We start from the raw sequence: 23,798 nt of genomic DNA, 5'->3' as shown, positions 1-23,798 counted from the left end.
AGACCCCGATGGTATTGGCAGTGGCTACCGGCTTTAGCGCCTAAAAACTACCTTACTATTCCTCTTCATTATAAAATTGATAAGGACTGAGCTTGTCTGTCAAATTTCGTTGAGGAAATTCATTATTTTCCTCTCCATACCGAACAAGTTGAGCCAATGTCGACCCCTGGTAAAACTCAATGCAGCTTTGCTTACCTCTGGGATTTGACATGATAATGTTTCACATAGTGTGGTGATTCCCATTTTGGAGTGGCTGCTCATGGCTTTAGGGGGAATCATTTCATTGACAGTCATAATTTGCTCTGGTGACAGCATGGAAATTATTTGATGTTAATCTCGCATGAGTTGGCGTTTAACAATGTGGCGGCACAGCATGTACTCACAGCTGTCAATCCCCCTATTACCATTTCGACTCGGCTTCATTACAGATCCGCATGGAGGGCTTCAAGTAATGACTTTTTTTATATTGTGTGCACTGACCTGTAGTGACAATAAGCTGTGCAGTTATGACAAAGATGATAATAATGGTCATTTTGATATAGATATTTCGACCAGAGTTGAGACAACATCTCTCAGGCTTATATTATTCAGATGAATGTAATTATTTTGAATCACACTGAGTTGAAATGAAAGCAATTTCCCATAGCAGACAAAGCCTGATAGCAAATGTCGTCCAAATGTTTATACATCATAATGTATTTTCGCCCAAAGGCCTTTTCATGTCACACAACAGCTTGCCACCATGCCTCAGATTGGGTACGAAAGTCAAAATATGGACTCAAGTGTACCGTTAGTTTAAAGTATTCTGACTCATATAAACGGAAACCGTGTCTGAAATGCTAATTTTAAAGGCTCACACCTTCAAAGGAGACTTTCAAACATTCATCATGCCTTGAAACCCTAACTTGAAATCTTCAAAACCTGAACCCTGTCTTGCAACTCAAACAAAAACCAAACACTCACTAAAACCCTATTTTCTATACTTTTCAACTCCGGTTTAAGACCCTGAAATGAAACTGCAGCCCTCAATTGAAACCCTTAACCCAGTCGTAAAACCTTACTTTATACTCCAAACCCAAGCTTGAAACTCTGACTTCTCATCACACCACACTGTGACCTGGTCGCGGACTCTGACACAATTTATTGGAGATTGTGTTTGATACCCACTAAGCCTCACAAAGGCGGCTGTGTGTGCCCAATAAGAGAGAACAAACGCAAAAATGGCTTGAAACAATCACTTGAAACCATAAACTTTTCTGAAGACTCCACCCAAACACTGGCTTAAAGGACAACCGACATCACTTTTTTGTTTCCTAACTGACATCAGAAAAACGTTATGTAGCATCTAAAATACCCAAAACACGCAGTATATTTTAGTCAAATGCAAAACACCAATAAAAATGACTTAAAGTGTCCAGAATCTGCAAAAAAAATGAACCCGGAAGTGGCCAGTTTCAGAAGGTCCCGCCCCCAGTTCGTGACGTCACGCCAAGACGTATTGCATTGCTGGAGAATCAAAACAATGGCTTCAGATTTAGGAATTAATCAGCCCGTTTCCACAGGCTGATTAATTCCTTACACGGAGCTTTGTCGCCCTCTTCTGCCTCTTTTTGGTGCAACACAAAGTTTTCAGACCAAACAAGTCCAGCAAAATGAATTGACGTGATGGACGGACTGCTACAATGTGTAATTTTTTCGGTCAGGGCCGTTCCTTCAATGACGTAGGGTGAGGACTCGTCACCAACTCAAAAACAAGACTTCCAGAATATTCAGCGCGAGTCTTAAAACGTAAAATATGGCTATATGTAGTGGAAACTCTGTAAAATACGCTCAGTAGAAGTCATTTGAAGCCATTTTACAAATTATTGACACAACTTGTCCGGAGACGTCGGTTGTCCTTTAAAACCCTCATGTCTGATTTGAAACCCTACGGTAACCTAAACAGGTCAAACGACTGTGAAACCTTAATCGTATTTTGACATTCTGTTTTAAAGCCATAGGTGAAGTCCTAATGTTAAAACCTAATACTTATTTTAGGCAGAAATGTCAAAACCCAGATGGTGTATGGCTTCATATTGTGTTTCTCCCAACACTGACTAAAAATTAAACTTTGCCAAAGTCTTCAATCCATTTTCAAACCAGTTTCAAACCAGTTTTGTCAGTTATTTCTATTATTGACAGGATATGTCAAGAGAGACTTGTAGCTTATCTGTATGTCTGTGTTGTCTCCTTAGCAACAGCATGCCAAAGCGGTTGGCACTCATCTGCTTTCTGTCTCTTGTCATGGCGATGAGCATCCTGGGAAACCTACTGGTCATGGTGGCTGTCTGCAAGGACAGGCAACTCAGGTACCATACTGTGTCCTTTCAAATGTGTTTTTTTGTCTCCTCAGTGATGGCAGCCTTGTGCTTTAAGGGTGATTCTCCTGTGTTTTGACAGAGGCCTTGTGACAAGTTGAATGGAATGACGAACAGTATGAAAGTCCAATTAATTAGTTACAAAGCCTTCGAGTTTCTGCAAGAAAGCAAAAAAATATACATGAAGGGGACCCCCGCTCTTCATGTACGATGACCATAGGCCGAATAGCGAACTGCAAAAATCCACTGATAACTGACAGCCACTGATGATTTTGGGGGGGTTCACTGGAATAGGAAAACCCAAATCAAATATCTGAACTTCGTTTGGTGTGTCAGAGGCACATGTGTGCTCTTAAATATAATCATAAACACAGGTGCATCCGCAGTAAAAATAACCTGTGCTCTCTCTGTCTCTCTCTCTCTCTCTCTGTCTCTCTCTCTCTCTCCTCTCTCTCTCTCTCTCTCTCTCTCTCTCTCTCTCTCTCTCTCTCTCTCTCTCTCTCTCTCTCTCTCTCTCTCTCTCTCTCTCTCTCTCTCTCTCTCTCTCTGCGTGTGTGCGTGTGTGCGTGTGTGTGCAATCTTGGTTTGGGGATAAAACCATGAATTTATATAAAGTACAAAAGGTGCACATGCTGACTGATGCATATCACTTGCAAGGTGTGATGTCACGGGAGGCTGGAACCTGGACGGGAAATATATTGCCCTAAGATGGCTCCACCCAGAGAGAGTTTTGGCCCCATCTGGTAGAAGGCAGCAATCCACACCCCACACCTGTGGCTGATCACGGGTTGATTGGCATGCAAGGCTTTAAGGCCAGAGAGCCTCTGAGTGTGGGGCCGGGGGAGACAAGCTCCATTGTTGTCCTCTGTGGAGAAACATTGAGAAACTGATTGCTGCATGGAACTCGTCGCCAGTTGGACCCATAGCACGGAACACCGGATCTGAAACCTTACTAATGGTGGCTCGGTTACCGAGGAAGGAACTCAAGAGGGATGAGGCCTAGAAACACATGGAAAAGAACTCCGTCTTCAGTTTCACCTCAGAAGAGAATTTATTATGATTTAAGAATTAGAGGGGACGCTATTCTTGCCTTTTTTTGCTTGTGAATTCCCTTTATTAAAATCTTTGTTTGCATTCAAACCTGTCGTCCATTGCACTCCTTGTCCTGTCCCGCTGAGAGCTAGCCTCTCATGACATCACAAAGATGAAAGTGGAATGTGTGCGTGTGTATAAGTGTGCTGCGTACGAACAGGGAAAATGTGCTTCGGTATCTGGACTCCCCGAGGGGAGAACAATGACACACCATCTTTGTGTCTTCTTGCCTCATTGCTTCTTAGTCTACCAGGAAACACACCCATAGAGGAACGCGCGCACACACACGTACACACATGCACACGCACACATGCAAACTCACGCACGCATGCACACACACACACACACGCACACGCACACACGCACACACACACTGCTGCACTCTCTGAATTGCCTTTAGTTGTGAGTGTGATAATGGATGGTTATTCGTCTATTTTTGCGCCCTGCAAATGGCTGGTGACCAGTTGCAGTTGTCACCCGCCGACTGCCTGAAGACAGCTGGTAAAGGCTCCAGCACACCCTTGCGCCCTTGTTATTCCATTATTGGTTTGATGAAAACATAAAAGAAACTTGATTTTAGTTTTAGTTTTTCTTTTTATTTATACCTTACTTATTCGTTCTTATTTAATAAATCAACCCTCACTTTGTTGACTGACAGTGAAGGACGTTTTATTTCATTGTTTTTTTATTTTATTTTACAGTATTTAAAAAAAACAAAAACATTAAATCAAACATTGATCTTTCAACAAGTTCCCTTCACAAAAGCTGCAGTGTGTGAGGAACAAACAAAAAAAGCCCAATGTGGGCGTGCATTTTGTTAATAGCAGCCTTGTATTGCACATGACTCAGCATTTCAGCCTACATGAGTAGTACGTTGCATCATCGGAGGGCTCATTTGTGATAAGACCCCTCCACCCCACTCTGTATTAACACTAAGCCCACGAGTAAATGATATTTAAATGACATGAATTGTGCGCATCTAACGCAGGAAAATCAAAACCAACTACTTCATCGTGTCGCTGGCCTTTGCCGACCTGCTGGTGTCACTGCTGGTAATGCCATTCGGCGCCATCGACCTGGTGCACGAGCAATGGATCTACGGCGAAACCTTCTGCCTGGTGCGCACCTCACTGGATGTGCTTCTCACCACCGCCTCCATCATGCACCTGTGCTGCATCGCCCTTGACAGGTCAGATCCAAGTTCGACACTGGACCAAAAAGCAGATATATGCTTGAAAATCTAAAAGAAAAGTATGAGCAGTGTGTGTGCGTGTGTGTGTGTGTGTGACAGAACATCCTGCTTGATCTTGCTTGGCAGCATTGTGATTGACTAGCAAGCATGCCAGTGCAGAGATGCGGCATAGATTATGGATGGGTTTTCTCCAGGTGCTGTGCTTTCTTCCCATATTCCAAAAACATACACGATCAGAGTGACAGAACACTCAAAGTCATTCCTGGGTGTGAATGTGAGCATGAATGGTTGTTTGTCTACAGTATGTGTCCTGCATTCTGTTATTTTGACCCACAAGAAACCTAAAAACAGTTTTTATTAGTGTGAATCATGGCTTAATACATGCTGGTAATGGTTGCCAGCCAAACGCAGGTAACAGAGACGAACAACCATTCTCGCTCACACTCCAACCATGTGTCAATTTGGAGTGTCAATGTGTCAGCCTGCCATGCATGCTGAAAGGCCTGAGTAGGGGATTGAACCCACGACATCTGCACTGTGAAGTCGACGTGCTAACCACTCGGTTAGCGGGCCACCTGCTATTCACCTGTATTAACAAATTATGATGAAAAAAGAAAGCAACACTCCTCATCTGTGTTTGGGTTTGTGTACATGGGGTTGGGGGTACTGGTTCTGGCATGGGGACTGATAAGAGGTTTTCACCCTGGTCTACATTGCCCAGCTACCCCCGCGTCCCCACAACCTTGTGTAAACAATTCAGCGTGAGAGGATTTCTAATAGCCCGCATGGGACCCCTGCTGTCATTATTATCACACCATGCCTCATCTTCCCTCGCACTAACATTTCCTTCATTATATTTAGTTTGTTTCAGATGATAACTTCCACCTCACGGAAGAGGAATAAAGAGAATCAAGAAATAACCCACAGTGAAATTTATAAAAGTAATATTTGGAACAACGGCCACATTGCTGCTGTTTGACAAGAACAATCATGGAGATAAAGACGAGATACTTTAGACTCTCCTGCTCACTTTGTGCTCCAACCTCTTGTCTTGCTGTGCCTGTTTAGCATGGACAAACTTTTACCCTCTGCTTTAGTGAAGTGACCTTCTGTGAAGGTTTGAGGCTGTCATGGACTGCCTCCCTCAGGTCAAACCATGTACAGGACAGTAATTAGTGTTGCATAGTGATCCAGTCAGTGGCCCGCAGTGAATTCAGGGGCACCTTGGCAAGATTAACAAAAGTTGTTTGCCTTTCAATGAGTATCCATGTTGTTGTGAACCACAAGAGTGATGGAATATGGCATGCTGATTCCTTACCGTAGCCTCCTGTATCTGTGGTTCACTTCCTTTTAATCTGAGTGAGATCCAGACATTATTTTTGTACAGTCTCAAAAAGGTCAAACGTGATCTACATGATACTTCGACATGGTTCACGTATCGTATATCTGGGCTACCTGTGATCTATGTGTGATCTAGACATGCCCTACCTCTCAAAAAATGTTGGGGTCAAGTGTCTTATTTTCATTCCTAGCACAACGATGGGAATGTGTGGTCTAAACCTGCCCAGGGAGAGGTTTTGGAGATGTACATAGCTTGGCTTAAAACATTTAAAATTGTTCTGCAGGAGGTGCACAGTTCGTACACTGTGAATCTGTTGCACTTACTGGAATCCATTCAGGAGGTTCGAGGAAACAAAGTCAATTTGTAAGGAATAGCAAGCAGACCTTCACATGGGACAAGGCGGTCACAAATCAGTGAAGTCAGCAATTGGTGACTCGTTTCCACTTTGATTGTATGCATAGAGAGACATTGTCAAGTGGGATGCAAGTGATTTTGTGGTCTCCTGAATCCAAGAATATTTATGTGAAAAAGTTGATGAGTGATGATTGGTGCTATTGGTGATGATTGGTGCTATTGCGTATCTCGTTTACAAGTGCTCAAGATATGATCTTTAAATAGTCTATATCTGTTACCAATTTTAGCCTTATATAGATTACATGTAGTTCAGGTTTGATCCATCTGTAGAATACAAAGTAGATCTCCAATCCGGAATTGATCTACTTACAGCGTAGTATAATCTACAGGTCGACATTGATCGCAAGACGTTGACAGCACTTGTGAATGCTTTTTTAATACAGTAAATGAAGCTACATTGTATTGCATTATATTCCATTCATTTACTATTAGTTTCCATTCAATGCGCCTTATAACACGGTGCACATTATATGTGATATATGAAAACCGTTTTAAAATGGACCATTCATAGAATGTGCGCCTTATACCAGTGACGTGCGGTGAGGTTCATGGCTGGTGAGGCACTGACGTCATCAATGACGTCACCGCTCGTCTCTATTTAGTATTTGAACGGTAAATTCAGCGATTTTGAAAAAAAATCCTAGAACGGTGAAGTTAAATGGACAAGAACTTTAAAGTACAAATCACTAAATACATCTAACTGTTTAATTTATTTTTTCATTTGATATTTCCATGACAGCTTTCCATGATGACAGGTGAGGCACTGCCTCACCTGCCTCCACTGACTGCACGTCACTGCCTTATACTTTGAACCATCTTATAATGACGGAAAAACGGCAGATCTAGCGTATATGTAGTCCTGATGTGATCTTTACGTTGTATCCATGTGTGTTGAACTTTCATGAGTCGTCTGCTCCTCGTGGGTTTTTCTTGTCACAGAATATAAAGCGCTTTGTTGAGAGAAGACGCAGAAAGCGAGAAGAGACGCATTCAGTCAGCTCGTTTACAGCAGCTATCACAACCAGACACAAAAGAAGGGAGCGTTTGGCCTGCAGCGGTCTTATCCTCTCTTGTTCAACAGAGGCATTGGGAGGGCAAGAAGACAACAGGAGGGGAAAGGGAAAAAAGCATGAAGAAGTCAAGTGAACAGCTGTGCCACAAACACTCCTTTTCTCCAAAAGACCAATGGAGGAATGAGTAAATGAATGAAGACGGATACTGAGCCACAAAAGAGCAGAATGAAGACACGTGACATGCTCAGATGTCAAAAATTGACAACTTATTTTTAGTTGTGCAACTACTACAATCCATCAAGTGTTGACATAGTTGCTCTACCACAAAATAAACTTAAATGAGAACATAAACCGTAGTCTATGGTATTTTATACCATAGACTACTGTGAATATTACATCTCGGTTGAACGAAAAATATGTATCTCCAAATGGTGTCAACTGTCTCATTTATGTACATATTTTTTGCTTTTGCTTTATAGACACAATCTCCTTTCAGTCTACATGTGGTATAGATATTGTACAAACTGCATGTGGTGCAGATGTTGTTTTCAAATAGTCTACATGTGATCCAGATGTCATCAACATGGAGAATATCCAATGTGAGACACTCATCTCATCTCAGATGTAGTCTATATTTAGATGACTTCCAGATATGATCCACATATCGTCTTTTTCAACTACATCTACTCTACACTTGATCCATATTTTATCTCCTTCTAGTCTAAACATGATCAGCATATGGAAACGGTCTCAAACTCTCACCCCGAGGGCCATTTGCAGCCCACAGAATGATATTACTTCAATTTAATCTTTGTGAAGATCACCTTTTTGTTGTGTTTTTGTCCTCGCCGTTGTATGTATGTATGTATGTATGTATGTATGTATGTATGTATGTGTGTGTGTGTGTGTGTGTGTGTGTGTGTGTGTGTGTGTGTGTGTGTGTGTGTGGATGGATGGATGGATGGATGGATGGATGGATGGATGGATGTTTTATTCATTCATTCATTCATTTATTTATTGTGGTTTAGGCGTCTGACGATTTTCAATTAAGTATGTATTATTCTGAGACCAACCAGAAGGAAAAGACATCCTGTCCCTGGCATGTATTTTCAAAAAGAGCCACAAAGAGAAAAAATGGAGAAAAGAACAGCCAATTTCAAGAAAAAGTGTGCACTGATTATTTTTGGTTGTGCCCGAACTGCCGATGTCTTGAATACGCAGAGAAAATTGCGGGGCTCAAGTAATCTTATGTCATTACTCAACTAGAGATGCTGAGAGGTATGCAAAGTACCAGGGAGATTACAGAGGGGACCGGATAACCAATCTTTCCCAGGTTCTGAACAATCGTTTATGTTCATAAATGTGATTGAAAAAGATTGCAAAGGGTGGATACGTTGCATGGCTGTCACCCAGGCCAGTTGGTCTGCACATGTTTCACAGTATCAAGGTTTAAACTTGTGAGTGAGCAGACGTGCTCGCTTTGTGATACCGCTCAATACTGATCAATTGTCACACATAAACAGGAAGTGGCGTTGGCGCAAATATTGATGTAAAAATCGTTAAATGGGTGCGTCAGACAACAGAATCTTTTCATGGGAGAAAATGTTCAGTGGTGAGTCTGCTTTCGGGACATTGAGGGCAGTTACCTATTCAGTATTGTTTATCAAAGGTCTCGTATTTCATAGGTCTTGTATTTCATACAGTGCAATTGTAGAATCGGGGCTTCTCATCGTCTGAACTCTAGCAAGCAACCATCATATGGCATCAACAGAAAACACAACTTGAGCCATTTTAGAATGAATGCTTGATATGATGGTCACTTGTGAAAACAATGTGTGTGTGTGTGTGTGTGTGTGTGCGTGTGTGTGTGTGCGTGTGTGTGTGTGTGTGTGTGTGTGTTTGTTCGTGTGTGCGTGCGTGCGTAATTGTAGGTACTACGCTATCTGTTGCCAGCCTTTGGTGTACCGCAACAAAATGACACCCATGCGCGTGGCCCTTATGATTGGCGGATGCTGGGTGATCCCCACCTTCATCTCCTTCCTGCCCATCATGCAAGGATGGAACACCATCGGCATCGACCATGTGGTGAGTGTCCACGTTGAGCATTGCAATTGGTTTCCTTGAATAAAAACGTTATTTTACTTTTGCACAAGTGTACCTTTTTGGGGAAAATGTCTGACAATGATCCGGGATTTATTTAGAAAAGTAGCATTTCAATGTTTTCAATTTTTAAATCAGGGAAAAAGAGACCACTGGATTCCAGTTTTTCTGTTTCAAAAAATTATTATTTCTCTTGAAAAGAACACAAATCGCGGCACAATTGCAGTTTTTTTGTATTGACAAGATTGACATCACACTGGGTAAATTGTGGTCACAGCAGATGCACAGTGATTGGTTTTCTCAACCAACAACAATACCACCCCTCTACTCCCCAGTACAGTAAAACTGCACATTTTATCGAGTGACCTTTTATTGTGGGCAACCAAAGACAAAGGGAACATCCTCACTAACAAAACCAAGGATGGATTTGTTCTCATTATTTTCTCAAAATGGGCCCTTCGTGCGAGAAAGAGCCTTTGATATTTGAATTCAGCTCATAGACAATGGCAGCAAACCCATGATTGCACTCATAAAATGTTTTTGTGTTCACTTAATGATTTTGAATGATATTATTCTCACATATGAGGAATATTTGACTTGGATAATAGATGGATTCTTTTTTTAATCTTAAATACTAGTTTTAACTCAGTCACTGTCAGACGTGCAAAATGTGTCCACTCCAGTGCCAGGGTTTTGTCATTGTCACTCGAATTCTAGGGCCCACAGAATATTGAGTTTTGGGACTACATAAACATTCAATACAGCATAAGAAACCTTAGACTCTCTTCTTTCATCAGAAATAAATAGTTAATTCTTAAATGATATGGGTTTGGAGTTATATGAGCTTGAAATGAGGGTGACTGTCCAAAATACAATGCAATACATACATATTGGTAGATATAACTCTTTAACAACAGCTGAAGCTGGAACAAAGCGCTAACATGGAAAAAAAGGAAATGCTACCCCCTTGAAAAATGTAAAAAAACATTGCCAGAGGCCAGCGAAGCGATGGCCAGCGCTTTATTAGCACCCAAACAAGAAAAAAACAAAACCCGAACAAATTGGGGAATGGCGCTCTACGTCATATTTTCAATTCCCGAATAAATTCGTAAATGGCAGTGAATGAGTTAATTAAGAAATTATGAAAATTGAATGTGAACAACACAGATGAAGCTTGCAGATGCTTTTCATGAAACTCACTGACCCCCCCCCCCCGCCTCCCCCTCAAGGCAACTACCAAAACATGTTGAAATGCTGCCTAATAGCAACAAAAACATTGCATGATCCTTTACTGAGCACTTTTGTTTCAAAATTGTCTCCAAAAAGCCTTTTAACAATGTTGTTTTGTATTTAGTGCCATTTATTGCTTCGATAGAATGCAAGGCAGGTGTCATCCTGTGAGACCAGAATGAGTTACTCCCTCACCTCTGTTGCTCATCCTCACTTAGCGACTTGGCTTGTGGTCCAATTTTACCAACACGCACACACACACACAGAGTGGTTGTGTCGTTTGTCACTTTTATTCCTTTCTGAGGGTCTAATTAAAAGTCCCAAAGTCTGACAGTGACGCAGTTTTGGACAAATGCCACATCCGGATGGTCTTAGTTAAAGTGTCCTTGTTGTCACTGGTGTTTTGTTGGGAATGTAAAAATATACATTCATGCATACATAACACACACACACACACACAAGGAGTATCCCAAGTCCTAAATTCTGTCCAAGGCTAGATCTCCTAGATGAAGATGACAGTTTAACTTGCTGTGTCTGTTGACCTGATTGACTCCAGGTTGTCTGTGCTTCAATTGTGTATTCGAGTCACACATGTTGACGAAGCATATAACAGCATCTCATCTCATCTAATTTTCCGTACCGCTTATTCCTCATTAGGGTCGCGGGGGTTGTTGGAGCCTATCTCAGCTGTCTTCGGGCACGAGGCGGGGGACACCCTGAATTGGTTGCCAGCCAATCGCAGGGCACACAAAGACGTACAACAGTCACTCTCACACTCACACCTAGGGACAATTTGGAGTGGTCAATCTGCCTGCCATGCATGTTTTTGGAGTGTGGGAGGAAACCGGAGGACCCGGAGAAGACCCACGCGGGTCCGGGGAGAACATGCAAACTCCACACAGGGAGGCCGGACCGGGACGCGAACCAGCGACCTCTGCACTGTGAAGCCGGTGTGCTAACCACTCGACTACCGACTACCGCTGCATATAACAGCATGAAACTTTTAAATACAGTAAAGTCTCGTTATATCGATATTCAAGGGAGTCCGAAAAAATATCGATATAACCGGGACTATCGATATATCCGATCCTGCGCCGAACTGCATTAAACAAAAGCCGCCAAAAGAGGGCAGCCAAGCGCCATATAAGAAACGGAGCTGGCCATTAGCTCCCTTTTTTTTTGGGTGAGAGATATTCCCCCAATGTTGCCTCAAAATGGCACATATAATTCTTTAATGATTGTAAACAGGTATGCTTTAATCTTCAGAACTACAGTGTATTTGAAACATATTCATAACTGGATGTGTAACAAGAAAGCATATTATCCGAATCTGAAGCCATTGTTTGGATTCACAAGCAATGCAAGACGTCTTGGCGTGAAGTCATTTTTATTTGCATTTGAATAAAAAGTGACATCGGCTGTCCTTTAATACACAGTATGGAATGTTAATAATTTTCAAAATCATCGCGCTTCAGCATACAAAACAAGAAACATTGTTGCAAAAAACGATTGCATTCATATACAGTACAGTGGGCATGTACATAACACAACAGGGAAACTGCAACGCTTACATCTTACTGTATTATGTATACAATTTAAAAAAGTCATCAATCTTCTTCTGCTTCCCATTTTTACCTTTTAACACAAACACTTCAATCTCGTCTGCTACACACGAGCTAGCGTCTGAAAATGAAAATGGCTCTGCTACACGGGTGCTGGGCACGTAACCAAGTCACCTGACCAAGTCGACCAATGGCGCGACTGATGGCGTGACACGTAACCAAGACACGTGACCAAGTTGACCAATGGCGCGACCGATGGCGTGTCACGTGACAAAGTCACACGGCCAAGTCGACCAATAGCGCGACCGATGGCGGCTCATGTGACCAAGTCGACCAATGGCGCGACCGATGGCGGCTCACGTAACAAGACACGTGACCAAGTTGACCAATGGCGCGACGGATATATGGATATAAACAACAAAAATGGCCGGCGGGGGATGAAAAGGAGCACCGTAATAACTGGGTATCGTACTAAACGGTACTAATTATACATAAGAAGACTAGAAATGTGCAAGGGAAATGAAAATAGTATCGTAATAAGCGGTACTATCGATATAACCGATATCGATATAACGAGACTTTACTGTATGATAATTTCTTAGTCTCCATCAGGCTCTGAATCGTTTTGACTGGCTCCGTGCACAATTTACAGGGTGATAACGACTGGACCGGCCCTCACACAATAACTGAATCTGCAGGTGCAAAACTGCGTGTGCGTGTGGGATCCATTGTAACTTTGGAGACGCTGAACTGAAACAAAAATGTTGATTGTTTTAAAAGATGTTGTGACACAAAGAGAGGAGCAACACATGTAGATCAACAATCACACAACATGCTCAGGCATATATTATTTTTTCTCTCCGGAGAACGACCAATTATGGTGCGGCTCACTCAGAAGCAGTAGCGGACTGTCAAGGCCTGCAAAGCCTTCTCTGCTGACCTAAAAATATCAGAATCACAGACTGATGTGAATTATATTTTCTCCGTGAATCCTTCTTAAATAGTTCCAAATTGTCTTTCGGGTTGTTTCCTTTCATTAGTTTTCCCCTGTTGCGCTACTTCCAGACGTGCGTTTCGGTACGTATGCATTTAACCAATCACATTTCAGCCATTATTTGTTACCAGGGTCAGAAATCTACCTGGAAGCCTTCACAATCAGTTCTGCAAGTCCTGGGGCTTTAAAATAAATGTTGATGAAACGGTTCCTTTAACCAATCGGAGTTTGAGTTGGCAACCCAAAAGGGGTAACCAACGCCTTTGTAGGGGAGGGGATTCATTAGGGGGCTAACTGGAGATCAGTTGCTGTGCCGGTCAGAGCACAGGTATGAAGAGATGTGGCTTAAAGGGGGTGTTTAAATATGTTTACAGGGGAAAATTAACAATACAGGCAAATACAAATAGGAGGAGATATGTTGTGATGAAGGGGAGCGAATAGATGACTGGGTAGGGATAAGATGAAGGCTTTGGATATGAGGAACACTTGGGGGGTTTTCCTTACTCTGAGGTTCAGATTGAGTTTGAAGGTGGATCTAAAGTTGGAGGGTGGCAGTACAAAGGAATTGATGTCGAGCACGATAACCCGGAAAACGTGCATGTGCTGTCGTAATGCGATACTTAAATGCGTCAACGAGAACGTCTCGCGAAAATTAATGGAGGTGGCGGGCTGAGCGTTTGTTACAGCCTTTTTGAAGGCGCTGATCAACGTCAAAGTTAGTGACAAGAGCATACTGGCCAGAGCTAACACACTGTATCTGTAAGCAAATATATTGTGTTGATTTAATAGCAGTCTTGCAAACCCACAATGGCTGAAGGAGGAGAAGAAACGTGTTTGGTTGGAGATTTACTGTTAAAGCCATTTTCAAGACGGACTTTTCAAGAAAAAAATCGACATCATTAAGAAAGATCGGTCACTTATGTCCTGGCTAATGGTACCAGCTAGTGGACTTGTAGTAAATCACACCACACTTTTTTCAGTCTGGATTAATTCAGATTTAGCACTCCTGAAGGCATAGCGATGAAATCCACGGCCCACCACTGCTGAGAAGTCATAACCGTCTGCTTGTATAGACAAATGTCTCTATTATATCGCCCCCAGGTGGCCAAGGTGGAGACCCCGGGAGCATCACAATGCCCATTGAATTAAAACAAAAAACGTGGTAAAACCTATTTAATTCTTCACATGCTATTAACTTGGTCCCTCTGCCCTGTGAGGTCTGTTGATAATATAGACTGATACGGTAGAGTAAACTTCTTTGTATGCATGTCAAGGACAATGAAGCATGTGCTGCTGACCAATGACATTCTTTGCCCCCGAGTCCTGCTAAACAATGTGTCGCATATGCACACAGATCGATGAGCGTCGCCACACGGAAGGCAGCAACACCACGTCATGCGTGTTCCTGGTGAACCAGCCATACGCGGTGACGTGCTCAGTGGTGGCCTTTTATATACCACTGGCGCTAATGGTGCTGGCCTACCAAAGGATCTATGTGACGGCGCGGGCGCACGCCCTCCAGATCGGCGCACTGCAGCGTGCGGGTGGCGCCTCGTCGTCATCGGACTCGGCCGCCCAGCAGCGCAACCACCGCATGCGCGTGGAGACTAAGGCGGCCAAGACTCTGTGCGTCATCATGGGCTGCTTCTGCCTATGCTGGGCGCCCTTTTTCATCACCAACGTAGTGGACCCCTTCATTGGCTACACGGCGCCCGACCAGCTGTGGGCGGCCTGCCTATGGCTGGGCTACATCAACTCCATGCTCAACCCCATCCTCTATGCCTTCCTCAACAAGTCCTTCCGCCGTGCCTTCCTCAGCATCCTGTGCTGCGGACGCAAGCGCTACCGCCGACCTTCCGTGTTGATGGGACCTCATGCGGCCTGCGCCGCCACACGCATCAATGGCTCCACGCACGTACTCAAGTAAGTGCCACTCTGCTACTGTTAGGCTCATTGCTACCGTGCGTTTCAACTTATTTTTATAACAAAAATCTTTTTATGCTGAAAACTATCACCTTGTAAAATGGTGCTATGATTATTTCCAAAGTTATCCGAAAAAAAACAATTTTATTGAAAATGTTATACGTACCCTTTAACACTTTCAGAAAATAAGAGCATTTTCTCCTAAGATATATATTCTCCTTACACTTTGGGACCCACTAGTTTTGTTCACATTCTACATTATTTACTTGAATATCTCTACTTTGTAGCCCACTTCCGCACATTCCATCACTGGGGAATCGTTTATATCTGCATGATAGCATTTTGTCTAATTTATTATTGATCCCGCGAGCAACAATTCTTACACTGTAGATCAAGGGCGACAAAGTCAAGGCCCGGGGGCTAAATCTGGTCCACCACATCATTTTGTTTGGCCCACGAAAGCAAATCAAACTTCCATGATGATTGCTAAAGTCCGAATCAAAATTCCAAATGGTCCCACGTAAACCACAATAAGTCATTATTTTTTACTTCAAATTTGAAAACTCGTTATTAATCAATTTGTTGTAATTTGTTCATATATGTCATATGTGGAGTGGATTAAACATCCTAACGGCTTCCCCAAATTCATAACAGCGCCCGAGAGGAAACCGTAACTACAATGTGGCCCGCGGCAAAAAAAAAATGAGTTTGACAGCCTTCCATGTAGATGAATCATCAAAGGTGGGCCAGACACTGAAAAATATCAAAAACAATTAAAAAATCAGTGGCATCCACAGACGAGAAAGTGAAATGATCTTGTTGCAATCATCGCGGCACATCTATACGGGATGAGTCGTCATAGACGGTATGAATCGCTCCAAGAATCCATTAATATAAACTCAGTCAAATAAATGAATAAATAAAATAACCAGTGTCTCTTGAAGGCAAAATGAATCTTGGGAGTAAATTGCATGTTCCAGCGTGATCAGTACACACCACGTCGTACGTGATGTAAAGGTGTGGGTGTGAGACCCAGCGATTTATTGAAAAGGACTGAGCTAAAATGGACCCATTGGGGACACGTGCTGCCTCTCCAACCAGAGACGTCGCATTTAGCATACAGTAAATGTCATGTCAAGAAAAGTGGAGTTTCATTATGTCAGAACATCATCTGGGAGGCTCTGCTGGCTGCCTCCAAGAGCCGAGGTTGAAACGTACGAAATACAGTTGACCTTCCATGGCTATTATGCGTTACAAGGAAACAAGTGCAAGCTTGGATTTAAATCTCTGGATTAGAAAACGTGGATCTAATGTCTTTACCATCAGGAGTTGAAATCAGAATTTTGCTGAGAGACCTAAAATTTTAAATCCTTGATTTGTGAACTTTTCTTCAAGGGGGACATTTTCAGGTCTCATCTTCTTCTTTTCCTTTCGGCTTTTCCCTTCAGGGGTCGCCACAGCGAATCAGTGTCCTCCATCTAACCTGGTTTTGTGCATCCTCTTCTCTCACACCAATTACCTTAATGTCCTCTTTGACCACATCCATAAACCTCCTCTTCAGTCTTCCTCTCGGTCTCCTTCCTGGCAGTTCAAGGCTCAGCATCCTTCTCCCGATATAGTCGCTCTCTCTCCTCTGGACATGTCCAAACCATCTCAGTCTGGCCTCTCTGACTTTCTCTAATTTTAAGGTCTCATATTTAAGATATTCATTTATGGAGTTTAGATCTTTGTTTGATGGATTCAGGTGTTCATATAAGAAATTGGGGTTAGTGATTAGATTAGTCTTGAATTTTGGACAGTTTTCAAGATTGGTATTCAAGGTTTTAGGTTTTAGGACTTGGCATTCGATTTTTGTCTTAAAGATATAATCAGAATCAGAATCAGAATCATCTTTATTGCCAAGTATGTAGAACACACAAGGAATTTGTTTCCGGTAGAACACGCTGCACTAGTATCGTTGTCAAAAAAAAAAAAACTGCTAAGTGGCACTATACAGTTCCATTTTGGCTACTGTTGAAAGAGTTCAAAGAGTTAATGGCTTGGGGGAAGAAGCTGTTTAAATGTCTGCTGGATTTGGTGCGCATGGATCGGTAATATATATATATATATATATATATATATATATATATATATATATATATAAAACCTATGTTCAAGTCCTTGGATTAAAGGTTCGAGATTGGAGGTTTTGGATTATAGGTGTTGTATTTGACAAATGGATTTGGTGTATCTTGCATTTAAAGCCTGAGTTTCAGAAATTGACATTTAAAGGACAACCGACATCACTTTTTTGTTTCCTAACTGACATCAGAAAAACGTTTTATAGCATCTAAAATACCCAAAACACGCAGTATGATATTTTTAGTCAAATGCAAAACACCAATAAAAATGACTGAAAGTGTCTAAAAAGTACTTCTATTTGAAAACGGAAGTGGCCAGTTTCAGAAGGTCCCGCCCCCTTGTTCGTGGTGTCACGCCAAGACGTCTTGCCTTGCTCGAGAATCAAAACAATGGCTTCAGGTTCGGAGACTATGCTTTCTTTTTACTCATCCAGTTATGAATATGATTCAAATAGTTTTGAAGAGGAAAGCATACATGTTTGCAATCGATTGAAGAATTTATTCCGTGTCATTTTGAGGTATCTGGGGGGGAAATGTAGCACCCAAAAGAGCCAGAAGATGGTGACAAAGTCCGTGGAAACGGGCTGATTATTTCCTTGGAACGGATCAACACGAAGTTTTCAGACCAAACAAAGTACCACAAAATGCATTGACGTGATGAAAGGACTACTACTACTTTCTCGGTCAGGGGCGTTCCTTCAGTGACGTGACGTGAAGACTCGTCACCAACTCAAAAACAAGACTTCCGGAATATTCAGCGCGAGTCTTAAAACGTAAAATATAGCCATATGCCGTGGAATCTTTGTAAAATACGCTCAGTAGAAGTCATTTGACTCCATTTTACAAATTATGGAACCAACTTGTCCGGAGGCGACGGTTGTCCTTGAAGGATTTCAATGAAATTATCTGGAATTAAGTTCATATGGATTTCAAATTTTGGATGATTTGGACTTGTAGATTGAGATGAAAGGTCTTCCGTATTAATATGTTTTAAGCCTGAATAAATATTTTTTTCTTTGTTCTTTTAGTGTCAGGAAATTTTTTTTGGTATCTGTCCTGCAGATATTCCCTGCTGACAAGTCAACAACCACACAAGTTGTTTGTTTGTTTGTTTTGTTGTTCTTTTTGTTGTGAAATCCGACAAAGGAAAACAGTGGTGGTCTTAATTGGAAGCATTTGAGAATTTCTGAATATTATTTTGATATAATTAGCTGTCCAAATCATGTTTGACCTTTTTGTTTGCCAGCAGTGTTTAGAGCTTATGTGTGTGTGCATGTGTGCGCGTGTGTGTGTGCGTGTGAGCATGCATGTAGATAACAATGTCTTGTAGACATAAACAAAAGCAAAGAGAGAAAAATCCTAACAGGAAATGTTCGTCTCGGATGCCAATCACAATAAAGCAAGCTCTTACGCATGCACACACATAATCACAATCAAACACTATCGCTGCTTCTCTCAAGCATTTTGCCATAAATTTCAACACACTAAAGATGCTGTGGAACCATTTTTTTTCCTAATTTGCACTTAGTTTTTTTACGCTTCAAGATTTACATCTAAAGTTGCCCTTTTTCATCCTTAGTTCAATATTATATCTTTTGTTATCTAAATTCTTTGCTCTGACAACATCTCATGAGTTGATATTATTCCGTTTTCTCGAAATTGCAAAATGCTGACACTCACATTGATTTGTTTTATGGAGTTTTTTGTTCACCAAATTTGAGATTTGATTTTAATTTACCAAAACTACGTTCAACCGGAGACATGAACCATACTGACCAAATGATTCAAACGTATGACACAATGGATACACCAGATTCATGAGAAACTGAGAGGTATTTTGAGAAGACAAGTCATTTCATCTAAAATAATTCTTGACTGTGAGAGGTTCATGTCGAGATATCAGAAAAAACACTTTATTGACAAAAACAAAATTCAATTTTATGTAACCAGAAACCATTAATCATAAATGTGAATAGAATTCAAAATCAACAATAGAAGTGTTCCAATGTTTTGGAATGTCTGACATATGTATCTGCAGTCTCCTTTGCACAAAGATGATGATGCTCATCATTTGTTGTTGAAAATGGGAATGGAACATGGATACAGCTCACAGTCTCGCCAATGTAAATGCTCATCTGGTCTCTCGTTGATTGACTGTACACGTGAACATTAACCCTGTTTTTCACCCTCCCTTTTGTCCCCTTCCCGTTTTTATCCTCTTTTCTTTTTCAATACATTTTTCTTGTTTGACTTTCCATCCATATTCATCTCCGTTTCCTTCTTGCCTCTCACCCTTGATTTCCATCTTTCAATTTGCCCTTTTCTCTTCACCTCCTTCGCTCCTCCCTCTCCTCCATTTATCCTGCACTTTGTCCTTCTGACGACACATCCTTCCTGACTCATACTCCTTCTCTGTGTCTCCGCTCATTCCCATTCATCTGACACTTTTATCATTTTTGTTTTACGCCTCCTTTACCTTTTACTCCCTGTTTCAATTCCTCTCCTCCCTTCCATCATTCATTTTCCTTTATTCTTCATCCTCCTTTTCACCATCCCCTTGTTTTTTTCATCCTCTATTTCGCTTCCCCACCTCCCTTTCATCATTCTTTTCTTTCTTTTTTTGTCTTAAAACCTTTTGTGTCCTCCGTTTCGTTTGCAATTTTTCTCCATCTTCATCACCTCTGCCTGTCATTGGTCCGTTGATGTTCCATCCACTCATCCTCCATCCTTTTGTTTGCTCGTGTCATATTTTGCACATCACATGCCATTGTACATTTTCTTGCATCCTCTTTCCTCCTTAACCAAATTTCCCCCTTAACCACATCTGTGGTTCACCTGCTTCTTTCCCCCTCCTCCTTGTCCTCCCTGATCGTATCTCCAGCAGCTGCTCCTCCGCCTCCAAACTGCTGCTCTGGTTGTGCAACACCAGGCCAGTGTCTGTCTAGCTGCTCTAAACCTCACCCGCAGGTTCGCGCTCTCTAGCTCGCTCGCTCAAGTGAGTCTGGCGTACACACACACACACACACGTGCACACACACGTGCACACGCACACATGCATTGCTTTCCTACATTGATATCAATTACAAATTGAATAGAATCAGTTAGAAAAATATGTCAATTGCGTATCACAAAAAGAGGACAATTGTTGTCTGTGTGTTGTGGACAAAAAATAGCTTCTTTGTTTGAAATTGTTGTTTTGCTTCATGTCACCATGGAGCAAATTGTGTGCGTGTATATGTGTGTGTCTGCGTGTGCGCACAATGAGACCACGGATTGCCTGACGAGCCTCTGTTGCAGATCGCAGCGCCATTTTCAGAGCTATAAGTGAGTGTCCGTGGTCATAGCTCTTTGAATGGTACTGCAGTATGCACACAGCCAAGCCATGTGTCCAAACCCCCCCTCCCCAAACCCCCTACCTTGGCCACAGGAAGATGAGAAGATGCCACAGAGACAGACTTCTTGTGTGTGCGCATATATGAGTGTATCGTACAATGTCTATTGCTTATTCCTAATCTAAACTCTGTGTTAAGGTAGTTCACTAAACTTTTATTTTAGCCCCTAAGGTCTGTATATAGTTCCTACAAAAGGAATAATAGTGACCTTTTCTCTACCACTGCATGCCATGCTACCTGAGCTTCTGAATTTCTTTCGACTCGGGAGTGTGCCTCCTTTGAAGTCTAATACCTCATTATTTAAATTGGATGTGTGTGTGTGTGTGTGTGTGTGTGTGTGTGTGTGTGTGTGTGTGTGTGTGTGTGTGTGTGTGTGTGTGTGTGTGTGTATGCGTGCGTTTGTGTGCGTGTTTGTGTGTGTGGGTGTGTGTTTACGTGTGTGCATGTGTGTGCGCGCGTGTGTGTGCGCCCGTTGCCTGGTTTAGAAAGGGTAAAAGGCACCAAGCATCACATTTAATGATATTTTTTTGGGGGGGATGAACGCTTGTTGCCAGTGGCAACGCTGAAGCTTAGCTGCAGTGTGATTGCAAATAAAGCAGTTTAGCTCAGTTCCTGGAGCATTCTGCTCCGTTTGCTTTGTCAGTGGCGCTGAAGATGAAGGTTCATGTACATCATCACATGCTGTCGTGTGATTGAAGAGGGCCGATGTCAAAATATATCACCATTTCTTTGAATCAAGCAGGCAGGCGGATCCTCCTCATGTGTTCACTTCAAAACTCAGCTCCCCTGAAGTTGATTTGGCTTGGCAAACAGGACAGTGGATTTTACTCATCCTTCTTTCAAATGATTGCACACAGTCAAGTCTCAAGAAACCTCAGTAATTGACTCTGTTCCGCCGTACATTATTAAACACATCAGTCCCCAAAGCCCCATTGAAATTTGATAGGCGTCGTTATGAAGAATCAACCAACAAATGGCTGAAAAGTAACAAGATTTGACTTTCTTTATCTGAATCAAACCTGCATCGATTTCAATTAAGATTCAGCCCGTGAAACCAATTTCACTCAGCAAATCAAAGGCACGTCAACAATGGAGTCCAAGATGGCGCCCGAGGAGGCAGCCGTCAGCAAGTGCTCTCATGAATGAATGCATGGCTTGAAGAGCCCGCGTGGAACTGTTGCGGCTTGGAATTGAAGCGGCTTTATTTGGGACAGGAGATGTGAGACAATCTCTTTTCGTCAATGGAGGCTACAGCTGCGTGTTTGCTTTCAACATTTAGCTTGTAGTCGGCGTGCACATTCCACCATGTTGTCCCTGATCCACTGGTGGAAAGACGCTTTGATCTTCTCCTCTTTCATCTAGAACTGCTTCTTATAACAAAGAGGGTACAGAAAGTGCTTAAGAATGAATGCCTCTCTGTGTCTTTGTGTTGTCATATTATTTATTTTTATTTTTTGGTTCTTTTGACTTCAAGACGGCGCCGCGCGAGTGGCTGCCTTTCCAGCAGCCCATGTATTTTGTTTTTCTACTTTCATTCCTTTCATCACTTTGCTGCTGTAAAATGTAAATTTCTCCACTGTGAGACTAATAAAGGCAAATCCATCTATCCATAAGCAGACCCATAAAATCTTCCAAAAAACAATTCCAGAAAAAGGAAGTCTGCAATTCTGTTTAGTAGCAAGCGTTTTGATGCTTATTTGTTTTTTTCCATTTGAACCCACAAAGACTGACTCCTCCTACACATTTTGGTTTGGAGATAATGCAGATCAAATATAATCACAATATTAACTTTGAGGCTATATCCACACATAGTAGTGTTAATGAAACAATAAAACAAGACAACTTCAAATTGTACTTACGGTGTTTGTAATATTAAAAAAGAAACAATGGAGATACTCATGACGATAGTTCTGCTGAAATAATATTTTAAAATACATACATTTGGAAAATGTTCAAATGCTTGAAACAAAATATTCTGGAAAAAACATTGAACATTTTAAAACATTATTTTTCAGCATATGAAGAGCTGTTCACTGTTGTGACAAGCATACCAACGCATGAATAACATGTACACAGAAGAAAACTGATTTGGAATAACTATCGACAGCACTGACAGTTCAACATGTTCGATATCAAAACTCTCGAGGAGAGAAGCTTGTAAATTGTAGTGCGCTGTGAAGGCTGACGTCCGACTTTACTGCCAACATTAATAACAGAAGTTGACAGGCTGCAGTGACAAGTGTGAACAAAAGGGTTCAAAGTTGCACTCTAATTTGAACTGGTTGCGGTTTATTCTAGGTGCATTACCTGGATGGTGACATTTGGCCACACTTTTTTTACTACTTCAGTCACAATAAATAACAAAACAATTCCAGTAAACCCGAACTTGATTGTTGTCATGGCGACGCCACATAATAAATACATCAAGTACACGCTTTGCGTTTGATGACTTAAACTTCAAACTAAAAAATAAGGGTGTTTGTTGACCTGAAGACGCCTTACTGGAAGTGATCATGGACGCTGGCCACGTATACCGTGTGCGTGCGCACACACACACACACACACACACACACACACGCGCGCGCACACACACACACACACACACACACACTAAAATCTCTTCTGAGAGTGATTAGTTGACTAATGGTGCGCCACGGCTGTCACTCATCCGGAAGTAATGAACCTCTAATCTACTGTGAGATGCTCAACACACACGTACACACACACACACATGGAGTAGAAAGTAAAAATGTTCCGTCTGTTGGTCCTCATTAAATCCAGTGAATGCTGCGTTCGAGGTGTTCCACGGGTGTAGGAATAACGAGAGTGCAGAGGGTCACCTCATTTCTGTTGCTTTCCTACCCGACTACGCACAGCTGGGCTTTTTTGTTTTTTGGCACTTCTAATAAGCTTTGGTTTGCCATAACGAGATGTGGTATTTCCCGGTACCGGCGTGACGCCATAATGGACCAACGACGCTTAATCCTGCCATGACATTAACTGCCCACGCACCAGTTGAATCACAAGCACAATGTTAAAATCTGTTTTGGGAGTTTTTCTGTCATTC

The 23,798-nt window shown here is 42.0% G+C and overlaps 1 protein-coding gene across 6 annotated transcripts in view; it reads left to right on the top strand.

The window, feature by feature from the left end:
• htr4 (5-hydroxytryptamine receptor 4) overlaps nucleotides 1-23,798 on the top strand; it is an 82,224-nt gene that overhangs the window by 53,503 nt on the left and 4,923 nt on the right. For 4 of the 6 annotated variants that reach the window (XM_088989426.1, XM_088989424.1, XM_088989425.1 and 1 more), the window contains 4 exons: nucleotides 2,235-2,348; nucleotides 4,438-4,638; nucleotides 9,342-9,495; nucleotides 14,651-15,219. In XM_088989426.1, coding sequence (XP_088845552.1) covers nucleotides 2,242-2,348; nucleotides 4,438-4,638; nucleotides 9,342-9,495; nucleotides 14,651-15,219 — 1,031 coding nt within the window. In that variant the 5' untranslated portion in view covers nucleotides 2,235-2,241. Of the gene's footprint in view, nucleotides 1-2,234; nucleotides 2,349-4,437; nucleotides 4,639-9,341; nucleotides 9,496-14,650; nucleotides 15,220-20,220; nucleotides 20,335-23,798 lie in introns of all 6 variants that reach the window. The other 2 variants (XR_016114140.1, XR_016114139.1) reach the window with 2 other exon arrangements.

Source organism: Hippocampus bargibanti, linkage group LG02 (assembly GCF_051943395.1).
Source record: "Hippocampus bargibanti isolate YZ-2025 linkage group LG02, ASM5194339v1, whole genome shotgun sequence".
Classification (NCBI taxonomy): Eukaryota; Metazoa; Chordata; class Actinopteri; order Syngnathiformes; family Syngnathidae; genus Hippocampus; species Hippocampus bargibanti.
The sequence above is the reverse complement of the archived record's forward strand: the minus strand, read 5'-3'. Positions and strand labels throughout refer to the sequence as shown.